Consider the following 18545-nt stretch of genomic DNA (forward strand, 5'->3'; position numbering starts at 1 on the left):
ACTGCATGGCTGATTTCGAGTACAAAGCACCTTCAAAGCTCACTGTACACAAGCTACAGGAATTCACTCTACCCACACCTCTACAAGCCAATTAGTATTTGCCACCAATTAATATGTGATGTGGATATCCCACCACTGCCAAGCAATTAATATGTGACACCCGTGCCCTGGCCCAGCAATCAAGGAGCCTCAGTCCTCACCAATAACACCAGTAAGAGCCATCTCATATAGGAGGAAAGGATAACAAATACACACAGTAAAGTGCAGTTTCCCTTAAGAGCACACAGAGATCACAGTCAGTCAGGGGCTGGTCACTCCCTTGCTCTCCAGGTCCCAAATAAGACTCCCTACTAGCACAGCTATAGGGCCCAGATCACAGCCTAGTGAGCAAGCTAAAACCTCCAGCACCCTCTCTGTCCAGCCAGTGCTTTGTGTCCCTGCCCAAATAGCTAACACCCACACACACTTTGAGAAGAGTTTATACAACCACACAGACACTCCTGGGAAAGGCTGGCACAGGTTCTCCAGCTCTGCCCCTTTTACTCAGACTATATGATAGAAATCACTGTCACCACCCAGCTAATATTTATCAGCTACCCAAAGGCCCTTAAAAGGGTGCCCAATTGTTACTGTGCAATATTAGTATCCAATTGGTAGTATAACTAAACAGTCAAGGCTTATTAGAGTGGCTTGGTACAGGATCACTATATGCATGCAGTGTACTCTTAAAGCTTAACTTATCTCTACACAAAAGAGCCACAATTGAAAGGTTTTAAAACATTTAATAATAAATAATAAAAAACACAAGACAATACTTTTTATTACACAGTACTAGTCAAGAGTTCAGAGATTACAGAGAAATACTTAAAATAATTCAGTAGTACAGTTCTGACATCACAGAAAAACAGAGTCTAATCTTTCTAGTTTCTAGCTATTGCTAAGAGAAAACACAAGTCTAAGATAAACTTACATATAGAGCAAAGGCAGTGCTGGTCAGTTGGATGGTCAAGACAAAAATGCGTAATGCTGTCTGATTTTCTCTGTTTTTAAAATCACATTCCTGGTTCACATTACATCATTCTTCACACTTCCATGGGTTCCCAGGCTAACAGAAACTATATTTACATTCTTCACCTCTGAGCAGAAACCAGATTAATAAAGGACATTTATGCATGCAAATTTTGGCCATTAACTCTGGCCTTAAAACAACAGCAAGAATTCCTTCATCTAGACTGGCCGGAGCCATGTTTACATCAAAGGGTCACAACATGCTTTACTTGGTCAGTAGAGTGCACTGTTGTTATATTTTTTTCAGTTCCACATGTAACACTATTTTTGCCATTTAAGACAACAAGCCTGTGGTTTACAGTAATATTTACAGATGATAGAATTATCTCCAAAATTCTATCTGGCTAGGCTGGCAGCCTCTTCATCTCTCTCACTCATCTCTTCAGAGATGGCATTTTTTTTCAAGGTCCTAAAATGTGTGTTCCTCTTTCTTTACAACAACAATATATATCATTTTTTTGCATCATGGTCATCCATGTTCCAAATCTACTAAGAGAAGAGTGAGAGGACTAGTGTTTTGGAATTCTCTAGTGAAAGAGATTGACAGAGTACTTTCTTCCCGTTCAGTATGTAATAGTACTAAACTGCATTTGCAAAAATAACCACTTCAGCTAAGTCAAATCCTTGAACTACCTTGGTCATGTGTAGCTATTGACATATTTGAGTGGAACAATCAACATTACTTAGTACTGGTAGACTCATATTCAAATTGGTTTGAGATCGATCTACTACCTAATTTAACTCTACTACAGTCATTACTAAGTTGAAATGCCATTTCTCAGTCCATGCCTGTCCACAGAAATCAATCTCTGACAATGGTACCCAATTTACGAGTCAATTGTTTCATACATGTTACTAGTAGTCCAGAGTATCTGCAGTCAAATGGACTTGCTGAATGTGCAGTACAGAGTTCAAAGCAATTAATTGAAGCCAAAGTGTGATAATACCAATGTTTTTTTTGAATTTACTCAATCTCAGAAATATACTCTATGACAATATAATTGGCTCACCTGGTCAGAGAAAACAGGAGAACCAGAACAGCATTGCCTATCAGTTCTAGTCTATTGAGGCGTAAAGCTAAAAACAGCAAAGTCATTAGGGTCCAGTTATCCAAAAAGCATTCTCTCCAAAATTCCAGCCATTGAAAGAAGGAGAGACAGTGAGGATACAAACAGAATCTAGATTGAACAGTCAGCAGAGACATGGTCACTTCTCAAAGCAGTGACAATGCCTGACTCATCTTTCATTGTATATAATAAAACACAGGACTGGAGCTGATTCTAAACCTCAGGTGGTGTTGACCCTACATACCCATTCAGGTAACAGTGGGTTTTTTGAGTTGCATTGTTTTTCCCCCAGACCGATCTTTGGTCAGAGTGGCTGTTAATACGTCTAAGACCAGTTTTGCTTTGAGGTTATGGTTGCTGTTATTTTGCTATTATTGTTGCATAACCTACTGAATAACTCACAATAAGACAATGTTCATTAAGTAATCAACTCACTCTACTGCTTTATGCTAGTAAATATCATGTCTGTTGGACTTAGGAGCATTATTATCATGTGCCCATCCACAGACAAGAACAGTGATTAACAGAATGAGTCTTACAGCTTGTATGAGAATGCTTTTATTTTTAACTTAATGTGATAACTCATACAGAGGGAAACTTGCATTGTGCTGATTCTCTGATGCCTTTTACTGGAAGCATCAGAGATAAAATAAGTGCAGCATTACAAAGAGTCAGAAATGTGTACCATATTTTTACATGTTCTGATGTTAGTTTCTATTTACCGGTGAAATTCAGCTTAATTCTCTGTTTAAAACACACAGACACACACATGCGTGCTCACAGACACACACACAAACACACACACACATGCACACAGACACACACACACACACACACACACATGCACACACACACACACACACACACACACACACACACACACACACACATACAAAGGCACGCATGAGTGGAAGTATACACACAAAGAATAGCACAACAACATTACATCTTGCTATATGACTGTCCTTTTCTAAATTCAAAGTTTCATTATAAATCATTAACATTTTGCATCTGGGGCATAGATATTGAATTGCTTTTTTATTTTTTTTATTTTTTTTCTGGACTTGAGCATTGCTATGCAAATCATTCTTCTAATCCAATTTCAAATAAATGATCAATGTTAAATATTATAAAATAAGCTAAGCTAGTTTATGGAATAGTTTGTATGGTCTCGTGATGAGCAGAGCATTCTGTGTTATATTTTGAAGGAATCGATAGATGTTTCTGACAGCCATTTCTGCCTTACGTAGATTACGTGTTTTCAAAAAATATATATGGTAAAATACTCTAGCAAAAAATTATGCACCTAAGCAAGGGCTTGAGAACACAGTTAATGCATTTGATATGTCTGCTGATGACCTTGTTAATGTGTTACCTTTTAAAATGTTACAACTTTCCATACAATTCACATATTGTTAGCTTAAATGACATTCTAATTCAGCATAATAATCTTTATTTGCAGACTTGTAAAGTACATTGGAGAAAATCAAAACATCGATCTAGACATAAAAAAGCAACAACTGAAGCTATGCCAAGTACATGTTTTCAGATAATATTGATCAAATAAAGCTACAGCTATTTATATTCCTTTTGCATGGAATCCTAGAGATTATAATCAGTAAGTGAAAATGAATACAGATAAACCAAATTTATGGCTTCTTTTCAAGCTAACTTATACATCAATACAGATAGTTTATGTCTTTAACAAAAAAACAAACAAACAAAAAAAAAAACAATATTTCTTTATTTCATTATATGTTGACCAGGTACTTAGAGTGATCTGTTAAGACCATTATCAGTCGGCTGAGTATTGACAGTGCAGAAGCAAACTATGAAAGCCTAGAATATGCAAAAGCAATGACATTACAACAGCACAACAGCAGATTTTTAAACTTGTTACACTTTTCAAGAGGTTTTGCAGTGGAACGACCCGCTGTATTCCCCAATGTGGGCTGTGTGTCTTCAAACCACCTGCTAACTATATATACACTAACTTTGAAGTTATGGTGCCTCACAGAAGGAGACGTACTCCAAAGTACTACAACCTGTATTTCCCAAATCTTCTATTAAACATATTCCTTTCTGAGAATCGCATTTGCTGTCTGCAGAATAACAACGGCAATGCTTTCTGGAACCACAGCTATTAAAATAATACAGCACTTAAATGACAAATAATTTAATACATATAACATACTTATAATATAGAAACTAGTAAACCTTATTATTATAGATATAGCAACACAGTGGCAGAGCAAATAGCATTGTCTCTTCACAGCAAGAGGTGCTTTGGTTCAATTCTCAGCCAGGGTGCTATCTGTGCATAGTCTGCATCTCCTCCCTTTGTTCCCATGAGTTTTTCCTGGGTGCTCCAGTTTCCTCCCACATTCCAAAGACATGCACTAGGTGGACTGGCCCCTTTAAATTGGCTGTAGGTGCGAATGAGTGGTACAAAAGAACAACTGAGATGGGGCCAGCCACCCAGTAGTGTAAACCTTGACTCTAGATGATCGCTACTGTTGAATGGACACCCCTATCTCATGTGCAAAAAATGGGAAAAGGGGTTATGGCTGGATAGACAGTAGAAAAACCATAGTAAGTGGATAAAAATAATGCCTTGCCATTGTCTAATGCTACTGCTAAATGCCTAAGACTTAAATGCAAATATAAGTAGCAAATTTGCTGGTTTAGGTAGAGTAAGATTTGTGGCACACTGCCTTTGAGAAAGATTTAAGAGGAAATCAAAGTCTCGACAAAAAGAAGATAGTCAAAGCACATTCTGGCCATGAAGAAACAAGTTTTCTAAGAAAAATGCTCCCATCATCCCAATGATATTTGATGTCATACAACAACCTACTTTATTAAGAGGGCATTAGTTTCAGTGCATAGCTAAGGGCTGTGCTGCAGTGTCAATCCACAAAATACCATCTTCATAAAAATTGCACCTGGTTGCTGTCCCCTTGTGCAAAAAAGTAAGTGCTCTAACTCCTAGCAGCCCAGTCTCCATTTTCTACATAACCCTCCAAACACTCAGACCATTAAACTACTTAGCACTACTAGAACATAAATGCCAAACCTAAAACTCCTACCAGTTCACAACTGACTCCTCAGTACCTTACCCTAAACCTCCACACCCACTCCCTAATACTAAAATCCCTGCTCATTCTCTTAATGTAAAACTCCAACTAACCAAACTTAAATTGTTCTAACCCTAAAATTTCCTTCCTGCTCCCTAAACATAAAACTCCAACCCCCCCAACGCTAAGTTCTCCAATAACTCCCTCAACCTAAAAGTCCCTTCCCATGCCCTAAATCTAAAATTCTAATACCTCCAAACCTAAATTCTGAGAAAGCTCCATAAAGCTAAATCTCCCTTCCTGCTCCCTAACCCTTAAACTCCCTTCATGCTCCCTAACCCTAAAATTCACCTGTCACTCCCTTATCCTAAAACCCCCTCCAGCTCTCTCCCCACAGTTGCTTGCCCAAGTTCATATTCAAGTTCAAGCATGAGTACTCATCTAGCAGAGCTAAAGTAATCGAGTCCCTGGTTTTAGTGACTGGCTTCAAGCGCCTGCAGTAAACCTGAATTGCTTTTTTCGACTTTGATTGTTTCCTTTGTGGTCGATGCTGATGCATTAAAAAAACCTTTATTAAATCCTCCTTCTAATATATTCAGCTTACTCAGGAAAATTGAAAATGGAGTTTAATTTGTTGTTGGTAGTGTAGAGGCTTTGTTTAGTTATTTAGAGAAGAAACTATTAAGCATAAAAAGGTGACAGTGGAGAATTACAGTTTTTAAGCAATGCTGAAAAGCCGAGCATTAAATGAAAATGATGGGTTTGCTTATTTGCAGCTACAGTTAAAACATAAGAATAGTGATCTCATCAAAGTTAATAATGAAGTTCAGTAACTTTATAAGACAAATTAGTTTGCCCTGCACATTTTGGGGTCAAAATGCTTCCCTTACCTCAAATGCTTCAAAAAGTGAATGACGTTTTAAGGAAATAAAAAAAAATTTAAAATTCAAAAGATACAACATTGAAAACTCTAACTGAAATTTGTATACAGTTGCATTTTCAGAAAAGCAAAATTAAATACCCATTTCATAGGCAGAGCAAAACTTTCACCGGTCAAACATTTGATACCTTTTTATAAATATCCAATGTATAAGTAGTGACCAAGAATGTTCTTGAAGTTGTCTAAAAAAAGACTAAACAGGTCTTGCACAGGTGCACAGTTTCAACCCTTATCCCATCAGTATGCAAGAAAGAAACAATGCCCAGTCAATAGCAAGCAGACTTTTACCAACAAATGCAATTCCGCAGATCTGACATGAAATGGCAAGAAAAAAAGCACCAATACATCAAAACAACCAGCAGCAGCAACCAAATTGTTGAAAGAATAATTCCAGATTCAGGTTTAGATGATATAAGTAATTAAAGACAACAGGATTTGAAAATCTTTAACATTTTTACAAAAAAACACTGAATTCTAGTGATATTTTTATTTTACAGAAAGTTTATTGGTTTTGCCTTCTAGAAGCGAGACAGTTACTGAAACCATCATCTCCCTCAAAAGCTTTTCTCATAAACTCACAAAATAGATAATGACTACAGTTATTGTCACTATCGGTTTGCACAAAATCTTTATGTATAAGCTCAGTTTAAAAGAATGCTGCCATTTAGATATTCTTTGTCTCTGTCACTGAGCAGTGCCACATAAATGAGCAAGGGATATGCGGAAAAGCAATGTAGCTCTGAATTCATGCTTTTTTATGAAAGCACCGAAACCTGCTATTTCTCCAAACATGTTTAACAAAGCATTTTTCAAGCATATGCAAAAATTAATGTGCAGTTCTCAAAGATGAATAAATTTTATACGCTGCCATTTTTATGACCATTCATAATCTGTTGTCTTCCAAGTATACAGCAGAAATATGCAGTGAAATTATAGGATTATTAATGTATCATGTGTTGCTTATCAGCAAACCACATCTAGCAAGTTTTCCTTTTATGGTATAATACACTTTTCAATATGAAGTGTGGCCCTTAATTCAATTCCATTTACTCTCGTGACCTTCTCACTTATCCTTTAATCTCCTCTCGTTTTCTCACATCTCTCCACTTTGGGATTCTACCATTCACTGATTATTTTGAGATTTCCATACAGCCAGTTTCCTTTTCATTCAACAATTTTCTCTCTTCCTCAGCTCCCCAAACTTCCTCAGTTCATATATCCTCCTCCTTACCTATCCGTCTCACACACACACACACACACACACACACACACACACACACATATATATATATATATATATATATATATATATATACACACACACACACACACACACACACGCACACACACACACACACATATATATATATATATATATATATATATATATATATATATACACACACACACACACACACACACACACACACACACACACACACACACACACACACACACACGCACAAACACATGCTGTTCATTTTGAAGCATCTTAATGAGTTCTGAGTAATGACTCCTTGGTTATGATCTGTCACCTATAGGAATAATTCTCTATTATATTTTAACCCCCTGCTGTCCAACAGCATCCTAGCACTTCCTTCTAAAGTCACTTTACTTTTGCTGCTCTTTTAACAGCAGCTGACAGATGGGATCCTCAATATTATATTTATATTTATAAGTTACAAGTGTTCACAATATGTACACATTTTTATTACCTTTCATTTTTTACATTGTAGTTAGTATTATGTCTTGGATTCCCATAAGGTGCAAGTAAACAGTAATAGAAAGTGCTATATCCAGAAAAAAAAAACAGTAAAACAGATGGAAAAAACATTCATTTGCATTTACATTAAGTTCTGTAGTTAAATAAATTTAAATTTTCATTTAGTTTTGTAGTTACAAAGTGGAGGTAAAAATGAAAAACAGAGAGAGAAAATAAACTACTAGGACAGAGGAGAGGAAAGCAACAGAGAAGTACAGTAGGAGAGAAAGTGAACTTGTACTAAGCTCATCCTGATGGGTTCCATATATGATGAGTTAGGAAGGGTGAGGCATGCTTTTGTCAAAGGTACAGTACGTTAATAAGTTACTTTGTTAGACAATAACCAGGTGAAGAGCAGGAGCAGAGCCAGGAATGTGGTAGGTGCTGTTTTAGTAGGCGTTTATAGCACCTTTCATTTTCTGTACGTTTTAGCTGCACTGGAATGGTGGTCCATAGTTTTGTAACAGAGTAAGAGTACACTGAATTTCCTCACAGAGTATTTTGATTTACTTATAGCTAGGATGGATTTGTTATTGGAGTGGAGTGTTCTGCTGCTATTGTATGGTTGCAGTAGTTTTTTTTGGAGAGGGGCAGCTGTCTGGTTCATAGGTAGGTACTAGGCTATCGGCCCAAGGGCCTAAGTAACCCTAGCCAACAAGGTTCCCTGGCTTACGCCACCCAAGAAAGTTAATTTCCTGTGCCCCTGTTGAGCAGAGCCACAGAAGTGATCCCAAGGGTGTATTTCCTATTTCCCATCCACTCATAAAGATTTTTCTTGAAGAGTGCTAATGAAGAACTTTGGTTGACATAGATGGATAGCTTGGTCCAGAGTATAGGAAGTCTCTGGGACAGGAATCTATCCCTCCAGCATGTACTGTTTATTGTGGTGACAAGGCTTAGGTCCCTAGAGCATGTAGCTTGGTGGGATTGGGATTTCTTTAGGTGTAGCATGTCCAACAGCTCTGGGTTTAACATAGCTTTATATGTTAGGCAGAGATCTCCTCGGAGAAGGTGATATGCTACAGACTAAAGCTGGAGTTTTTTGAGACGGTCAGTGTAGGGTATCTGTTTGAGGCCAGTAATCCTCTTTGTGAGGTGCTTCTGTGGCCTTTTCAGCTGCTGCAGATGTCTTGTGAGCTACATTCCAAAAGGGGCATTGTACTCTATAATAGGTCTAATGAGTGCCAAGTAGAGGGGAAGAATGACCTCTTTTTTCCTAGATGAGAACCGTTTTGTGATGAGGTGTGCCACATAGAAGGATTTCCTGACTACTGTGGTGATGTGATTATCAAAGGAGAGACTACTATCCATCTGGGTCCCAAGGTCTCTTATCAAACATTCAGCATTAAGTAGACTGCTGTTTACATGGTAGTTCATGGGTACAGAGTTTTTACCAAAGGAGATGACAATGCACTTTTTGACATTGAACTTGAGGCCATGGCTTTGACACCAGGCATCTTTCTCAATGAGGCCCTTCTCTAGGATGTCCACATCATTTGGGGACTCGACTATGGCTCCTAGTTTGCAGTCATCTGCGAACTTCATTAGCCAGAGGCCTTCTGTGTTAGCCTGTACTTCAGAGAAGTAGATACCAAACAGGAGAGGTCCCCGGACTGAACCCTGTGGTACTCTACTTGTCACTGGTTTGAAGTCAGATTTGGAGTCTGCAGCTTTTATAGTGTGGGTTCTGTTAGTGATCCAGTTGGCAACCCATCTTGTGATGTAGGGATTTATATCTAGTTTAGTGAGTTTAGCTATAATTCCAGAATGGGGGATGATGTTGAAGTCTTGGCGAGGTCAAGATAGGCTGTGTGAACCACCTTATCATTGTCTATGGCTTTGGTGACTGCCTCAAAGAAGTTGATCAGGTTCAGAAGGCATGATCTGCCTTTCACAAACCCAAACTAGGTGGGCTGGAGAGTTTGGAGGTTACCAATGTCTTTGTTTATGAGTTCCATGATGATATGTTCCATGGTCTTGCAGACCAAGCTCGTCAGACTAATAGGGCGATAGTTCCCAGGATCAGTGATGGCTCCCCCTTTGTGAAGTGGGATAACTGTTGCTGTGTGACATTCAGTTGGCACAAAGCCTGACATGAGACTATGATTGAACACGATGCTTAGGTGGGGAGCCAGTTCGTTCTGAAGTTCGTGTAAAACTGGGATGTTGTCCAGTCTCATGGATGTTGTGTTTTTGGTTTTAGAGAGTGCAGATTTTACCTGCATAGATGTTATTACAGGGACTCTGCCTTCTTTCTGTATAGATATGGGCCCTTTAGGGGGTGAGAGGGGGGTAAAGTTAGCACTGAACCTATCTGCCAGGATGTTAGCAATATCAGTTGGTTCTGTAATTTTCATGCCATTGTGCTGTAACTCAAAGCAGATATGGGTGTTATACATAGCTATAGAATGCTTTGTGATTGCCCTTAGAATCCGTGGAGATTTTGTTTTTGTAGCTAGCTTTGGAGGATCTTATAAGGGATCTCAGCTTCTTACTGAGGCTAACCAGGGAGCTCCTCCATTCATGGGATTTTACTCGCTTTTGCAAAAGTTTCTTCCTTCTGTTGTAGAGTTTGTTTATGGCAGTGTACCACCAGATTGGCTTCCTTTTTTTGGAGCATAGCGTCTTGGTTCTGATTTGGATAGCACGATCCATGCAATCGTGTAAGTGCTTATAGAGTGCATTTGTGTAGGATTCAGCAGTCATAACTGTATTGTCCATCTGCATGGGTATCATGAAGTTCACCACTTTTGTCCTAAGAAGCATGAAGTTGGCTTTGGAGACATTTTTTATCATGGTTTCCTTAATGGTGGGTGGGGGGAGGGATGTGGATATCTAGGGTGATTAGCTTATGGTCGGATTTGACCAACAAGGAGTTGACTTCAGATGTGGAACACCGGTCACTCATGTTGGTAATGACTAGGTCTAAGATATTGTTGCCCCTGGTGGGGGTGTGGATAAATTGATCCAGGGCATTGGAATTTATGAATTCCAGAAAGCGTTGAGTGAAGGAGTTGGTACATGAGTAGTTTTCCCAGTTAATGGTGGGGTAGTTGAAATTGCCCATTATTAGGGTGTTTGGTTGAACCCTAATATTTTCCAGTATATCAATAAAAGAGGAGTTGGAATCCTGGGGCATGGTGGGAGATCTGTAGCAAGCTACAATTTGGATTGCAGTTTTGCCCAGAGCTAGTGGCACTTGGATAACCTCGGATGCATTATTCTGCGCAACTAGCCTGGAGGTGTGGATATCCTTAATGAATATGGACACACCTCCACCTTTGGTGTTTCTGTCCAGGTAAGATAGCTGAAAAGTGTTGTATGAGTTATAGCCTGATAATGCAGGGGTGCTCTCTAGAGTCTTGAACCAGGTCTCAGTCACTGCACAGATATCGATGTTCTCCATTTTAAGGAGTGCCTCGAGTAAGTGCATTTTGAGATTTAGACTTCTAGCATTGAGTAGCATTACCCTCTGTTTTTGTTTGCCTGTTCCTGTTACGGTGGTGAATTTGTCATTTGAACCTTGCCTAAAAAAGGCACTATTGGGGTGGCAAGAGCCTTAGCCAGTATCCAAAATCCCAGGGACACCAGGTGCAGGCCATCTCTAGCAAAGCATCGTGGTCTGTCGACCATGTCGTCCCAGGCAGACAGATACTGGATCCCCTTAGAATGACACCAGAAGCTTAGCCAATTGTTGAAGTCAATCATTTTGTCCTTGTACTTTGTCCTTATATGGATAAGTTTGTGGGCTGTAATGATATGAGAGTAGGTTAGCAGTTCTGGAAGTTCCAACCAGTTTAGTTCCTTCAGGGCTATTGATGGGTGAGTATTACATTGCAAGCATCAGTTCTGTATATGTACACTAGGGATTGTCTGTTCACCTGCTTCATAGATAATGGTTGGCTGTAGTTTTCATTTATATGCAAAAAATGTACATATGATTTGTATAAACCAGTATTCCATTCCTGTGTGCTGGCTATTGATGGTTCTGGAAAAGAAGTAAGCAGAGTGCTAAAGCAAATGCAATGTATTCAAAGAGAAGCAGATATAGCAAGAGTTGTTAATTAAAGATTTTTTTTCCTCTTGCTGTGTGTAAAAAATAAATTGTTCACAAGTTTTTTTTATGTTGCGGTGTGTGCAATAACAGCCCCTGGAGCAAATTGGTCTGCTTCTGTTGTGATCTGATTGATTGATTATTCTGTGGTACACTGTAATGTATTCAGCAAATAAGCTACCTTGAAGTTGAGGTTTTTAAAGTAGGAATTTACATTTGTGCATAATAAATGTCATTGAGTAATTGCAATGTTAGAAGAGGTGTTAATGGTTCTGTTTTAAAATAGTTAGTTACATGTTACTAAACTGGAGTAGAACTGCAGCCAGTTTGCATTGTATGCCAGTAACATGTAATCCATTTCAGCAGCTAGACAGTTAAGAAGTAAGTGCCTTTATATATTCAACAGATCCATTAGACAAAAGACTCAGTAGGGAAAATCAGTTGTATATTAACTGCTAATGGAGCTGGTGACATAATGTCTACAGGAATAAGTTGTGACATTTATTTATTTATTCTTTCCTTCTTTCTTTTTTTACATTTGACAAGCTAAATTAGAATAATATATTGAGCGTTCTGCCTAAAACCTGTAATATTTGTCTTTCTGTAATCATTTAATATGCAAAATACTTTGGCAGATAGTCAAAACAGTTAAATGGTATCCATATCTAAACAGCTGTATCCCAAAAAAGTTCTTGTTTCTATTTTCTTCTGTTTGTCTTAATTGTATTTATTTTGTTTTTGGTTGTTAAACTGCTACAGCACCTTTCTTTTTGCTGCTGGTCTTAGTTAGGGATTGAAATAGCAACTTGTGTAATTCATGGTCACTTTGTCACCTTTCCTATCTGGATAGAGATTATGGATCTTTACTGGTCTATGTCAAATGGAGCATAGGTCCAGAGCCATAGCTTGCTCATCTCTTAGCCACTGCTGGTACCTGATTTGCACCTATCAGCTTTAAATGGAAGAACAAATAACATCTTTCCTCTCACCTCATGCTCCTCAACCCTAAGGAAAATAGCCCATTCCCAGTCTTTGCAACTAAGCTCTAAGTTGAGGAGTAATGGGGAAAAAACTGTTACAGATGAAAAAAATCAAGGTCTTCTTACAACAAACTAATAAAAAATGCTCTAGTTAACAACTTGATGCAATTACAAATCTATATTGCAGCAACTGTATTGCTACAGTTAAAATAGCCACTAAACACATTTTAGCTTCAGTACTAATAGTAAGTACAGTATTGGTATTCTTTTCTGAATGCTGGTACCGCAATACACACCCATCGGCAACTGCCGATTGTGCACCGCTCACCCTTTACCATATAGCAGGTGTACTTTTCTTAAGATCACAGTCATACATGGCTTAAAAATCAGCAGACTGGGAAGGCACTTCACTGAAGCACAAACTCAGTGCAAATGATAAGAACATAGGCATGTACACAATTATTTATAGGCTTTCTAGTAAGAGGCAAAAATCTACTACTCCAATTCCCAGTGCCAGCTGATGACTTTAAAGCAGGTGGCATTGCAGAAAGCAGCTGGGTGGACAAGGCTAGCTGGAACGGGCCGGCTGTGTTATACCGGTCAACAGTGAGTATGGCTAAACATTTACATCAATAACTGCTCATACACCATTGAACATGCTAGCACTCTTCTTCCAGCAGTAGCCTTTTTCTTCAGAAAATGTCAGAAATACTTTGAGATAGAGACATAGTTTTAGACATACAAGGAACTTATAGCCACTTTATGACAGTGTATACCTCAGTTGTCTGGCTGAAAACAAATTTTAAAGAAATAGGTTCACTGTAAAAAAATTCATATAGTTTATCATACACACACTGGCTCAAGACAGATCAAATGCTTTTTAACTGTGATCAGTCAGCAACAGAAATCAGTCACCTCCTTCCACAGACTGTTTCAGTACCTACCAATTACAACCACCTTATTGACTGTAATCTGATAAATTAACAAATAAATAAATGACAACAGTAATATATTTCAGTTGTTACTATCAGACAAAAAGCAACATATTGTAACACCATCCTGGATGCACACACACTCACACACAAGACCAATTAAAGCTATTGTACTGATTGTCTACACATCAGATGTTGATTGTGATCAGTGAATAAATGAATAAATACATCATGAACATAGTAATATACTTCAACTCATTGCTACAACACCAATAGAATACAAGATATATGCCATATTTGCCATGGTGTATACCCTTTAAAATCATTTTATGCAAACAGATGTGCTAAAGCTAAATTAATCAGCAAACCATGTATAGCCAAATTACTGATTTGTTTGTTTGTTTTCTGAACCCCCTTATTTATAAGTGCTATTTGTAACCCTGCCCTTAACCCTAGCTCTACACCTGCTCTTACGAAAAACTCTTTCTCTATATGTCTCAGCCACCAGAGGAGAGAATCACTGACAAACGATTTTAAAAACAGAGACAATCAGGATAAACTAATTAGCATAACATATTCATATTCAAATCAGCTCATTAGTACATAAATCATCATAATCAGACATGAGGCATTAATGTTGTTACTGCATTTTCTGAACAGAAAGTAATAATTAATTCCAATTTCAGACTGACTTAAATTCTTAGGGACCAAAAACCTTTATGACAGACAGAATAAAAATAAGAGGGATTAACAAAATGGTTGCTGTTCCTGAAAATAAAATTATCCACCTCTAATGCCAGATTACTGGCTCAGTAACCAATCCTCACAGCAGAAAATCAAACGTGAAATATGTTAAAAATATGCAGCATCAATGTTGTACCTCTAAGGTCTGATAATTGACAATGATCTACAGATGAGAAAATAAAATTCAAGGACAGGTAATAAAAAAGTAGGCATCAGTGAAGTTGCTGTTTTCTTATACTGAAAAATAAGTGCAAAACTCTGTTGGACTGAGGGAGTGTAATCCTCAGTGACAATATTTACTAATGAATAAAGCATCAAAGTAACTGGCTGCATGTTCTAGAGAAGCTGAAACTCTAATGCTCAGTTACTGACTGTGTCTCTCGGCCTCTTGATGCAAGAATCAGGGACAATGCCAAAAATAATGGGGGGGACAGAGACCCAAAGTCAAGAGCTGATTTTGAAATATCTTTCTTTTTGCCTATCAGCTAACTGGATAAACTGTCTTGAAAAAATGATCCCTTTTTAGTGGTGACCAGGGAGCAGTGTGTGGTTAGGTAATTTGCTCAAAGTAACTAATGAAGGTGGAAGGAATCTAACCCTGCACTCTAGGCATACAAAGTAGTTTACTAACAACTCAAGGGTATTAGTTCTCTGTGGTAGCTTTCAGATCTATTTAGTTTACTGTCATAAGTTAAAAAAATAACAGGGTCTGCAGTGGCATGCATTTTTTCAATGGTATGAAATTTGAAATGCAAACGTCTCTCACTATTTAATGACTGCACACCTCAATTATTTAGCGGAAAAACACAAATTTTGTAATAAAGACCAAAACATGAGACAAAAAATCTGGACATTCTTGTCATTTCAGAGGAATTGATGGAGTCCTCAGTATCTGACTCCAACATCAGTGAGAGGCAGACTCCCAACAAATCAAAATCAAAAATGAGGTACTTTCTGCAGAACGATCTTTTTGGACTACAGACAGTGAATAATGTGACAGAGCTCATTATGCATACAACCATGGGGAACTCTATTACATTATTCAATGACTGTGACTTATGACCAAAAAAAAAAAATAAATAAATTTTCACCAGCACAGGAGCCAAATATGAATCAAAATCAGGGCAGTGTTACAACATAACACTGTTTGCACTAGACTTACTCAGATAATAAGTGGTGGTCTTTGGTTTGGCAGGAAAAAAAACGTATTTGCCACAAAAATGGCAACAAGGAGGAGCAGTAACAGAGCAATCCTCTTTTCAGTCGGACAAATCTCTGAGAGTGATGATTCTACAACCATTGTCCTTTGACAAAACAATTTTCCAGGCAACATGATTCCAGCAATCCTCCAGCCCCATCAGACCCCAGTCTTACAATCGATCACTCCCTGCACAATCCAGCTCCATCAGACCCCAGTCTTACAATTGATCACTCCCTGCACAGTCCAGCTCCATCAGACCCCAGTCTTGCAATCGATCACTCCCTGCACAATCCAGCTCCATCAGACCCCAGTCTTACAATCCATCACTCCCTGCACAATCCAGCCCCATCAGACCCCAGTCTTACAATCGATCACTCCCTGCACAATCCAGCTCCATCAGACCCCAGTCTTACAATCGATCACTCCCTGCACAGTCCAGCTCCATCAGACCCCAGTCTTGCAATCGATCACTCCCTGCACAATCCAGCTCCATCAGACCCCAGTCTTACAATCGATCACTCCCTGCACAATCCAGCCCCATCAGACCCCAGTCTTACAATCGATCACTCCCTGCACAATCCAGCTCCATCAGACCCCAGTCTTACAATCGATCACTCCCTGCACAATCCAGCTCCATCAGACCCCAGTCTTACAATCGATCACTCCCTGCACAATCCAGCTCCATCATACCCCAGTCTTACAATCGATCACTCCCTGCACAATCCAGCTCCATCAGACCCCAGTCTTGCAATCGATCACTCCCTGCACAAGTGTGCTCTTCTTCTGTTCCTTCCCTGGGCACTCTCAAGTGAAATCCTCTTTAATCCTGCAGCAGAACAGTGTGCTCTTATATATAACATTAGTCCCTTTTCAAGCTCTGCTTAATATGCAGTCTAAGTGGACCTAATAGAAGACAGTATGCATCTCAGCTGTGCGCTCGCATGTTAAGCAGGATGGAGAACAAGAAAGGAGGAAGATTAACATCATCTGCTGGCCATTATTTTACAAATTACATGCTACGAAGAGATGCTGTAATTGGCTGCATCATCTACACGTAGAACATATGTCCGCTTACTGCAAATATTAGTACAAGTAGCCAAATGGGGCAGTAAATGCTGATGCTGTATTTCAGTTTGAAAGATAAGTCCTCCCAGGCAATTCAGGATTTTAAGGAGGCATGCTTTCCCTAAAAGTGCAATTATAATGCACACTTGGACACACATGCAATATATTACACACAGACACACACACACACACACACACTCACAAAACATTAAAAATGTCTGCTTATCTTAACCTCACTCTAACCTCAGTCTGCAAACACTTGCACACACACGCTTTCCGGCCCCAAATACCAAAGCCATTTGGTATATCTGAGCTCAGCACTTGACAAAGGCTTCTACTGATAGAAAATAGCAGCACAAATGAAAGGCAGCATTTAGCATTTGACAAACTGTGATATTGCTATGTATACACATAGATGGATAGAGATACACACACATAGGCACACACACACACATATATATATATATATATATATATATATATATATATATATATACATACATATATATATACATACATATATGGTTCTACTTCATATCGTCGAATTATCATTTCATCGAATTGCAAAACATTGACACCAAATCGTCATCTTCTGGATTCTTAGTAGCTTACTGCCACCTGCCTGCTAATGTTTCTGCTTCAGATACAAGAAGAAAATGTAGTGTACTAATAAGCAGGGCTTTGTGAGAATGTACCCATGCACCCCAACATGAGGATGATGCCCACACAAACTCTATTTACACACATATGTTTATATATATATATATATATATATATATATATATATATATATATATATATATATATATATATATCCTCCATGTGGTTGGGTGGGTGTTCGAAAGACATGCGTAAATGGACGTGCCATCGTTCAAGGTTGAATGTCGAGCTGGCACCTTGGCGTTCATGAAAATCTACTTCCAATCATTAGCGGACCGGAGTTCCGCTGTGGCGACCCCTAACCGGGAAAAGCTGAAAGACAAACAACAACAACATATCTATCTATATATATATATATATATATATATATATATATATATATATATATATATATGGTTCCACTTCATGTCATCGAGTTATCATTTCATCGAATTGCAAAAGTGGGGTTAGGAAATTACCATTTTCCCCCACTATAGTGCGACCTTGGAGTTGGTATATTTAATGTACAGGGGGTGTGGGTGTGCAGGGGGACTTGCCCCCCTGCATAAACATAGTAAAAACGCTGTGGGATGTTATTTCTAGTTGCTTTATAGTTTTCAATGATTTGAGATTCGATGTTATGAATTTTTAATATTTGAGTTTTTGACGATTTGGTCTCGATGTTTTGCAATTCGATGAAATGAAGTGCCAGCTCGACGTTCAACCTTCAACGAAGGCACGTCCATTTACGCATGTCTTTCGAATACCCACCCAACCACAGGGAGGACATATATATATATATATATATATATATATATATATATATATATATATATATATATAGTGTTGGGATGCAGGCGTACATTCTCACAAGGCCCTGCTTATTAGCACACTACATTTTCTTCTTGTATCTGAAGCAGAAACATTAGCAGGCAGGTGGCAGTAAGCTACTAAGAATCCAGAAGATGGCGCTTGAGCTCCTATAGTCGTAACTCCTGTCAGCTACAGTCACTTGACTA

At 38.5% G+C, this 18545-nt stretch overlaps 2 protein-coding genes across 9 annotated transcripts in view; both read left to right on the forward strand.

The window, feature by feature from the left end:
* The window catches only part of LOC122794917 (proteoglycan 4-like), a 187560-nt gene extending 170853 nt beyond the window's left edge, over window positions 1–16707 (forward strand). Inside the window, exon 3 of the mRNA XM_044063510.1 lies at window positions 15948–16707. Coding sequence (XP_043919445.1) covers window positions 15948–16707 — 760 coding nt within the window. The remainder of the gene's footprint in view (window positions 1–15947) is intronic.
* Window positions 1–18545, forward strand: part of TENM3 (teneurin transmembrane protein 3) — a 3803041-nt gene that overhangs the window by 586519 nt on the left and 3197977 nt on the right. The window lies entirely within an intron of this gene.

This window comes from Protopterus annectens, chromosome 2.part1 (assembly GCF_019279795.1).
Source record: "Protopterus annectens isolate FY-2018-M chromosome 2.part1, PAN1.0, whole genome shotgun sequence".
NCBI classification, from domain to species: domain Eukaryota; kingdom Metazoa; phylum Chordata; order Ceratodontiformes; family Protopteridae; genus Protopterus; species Protopterus annectens.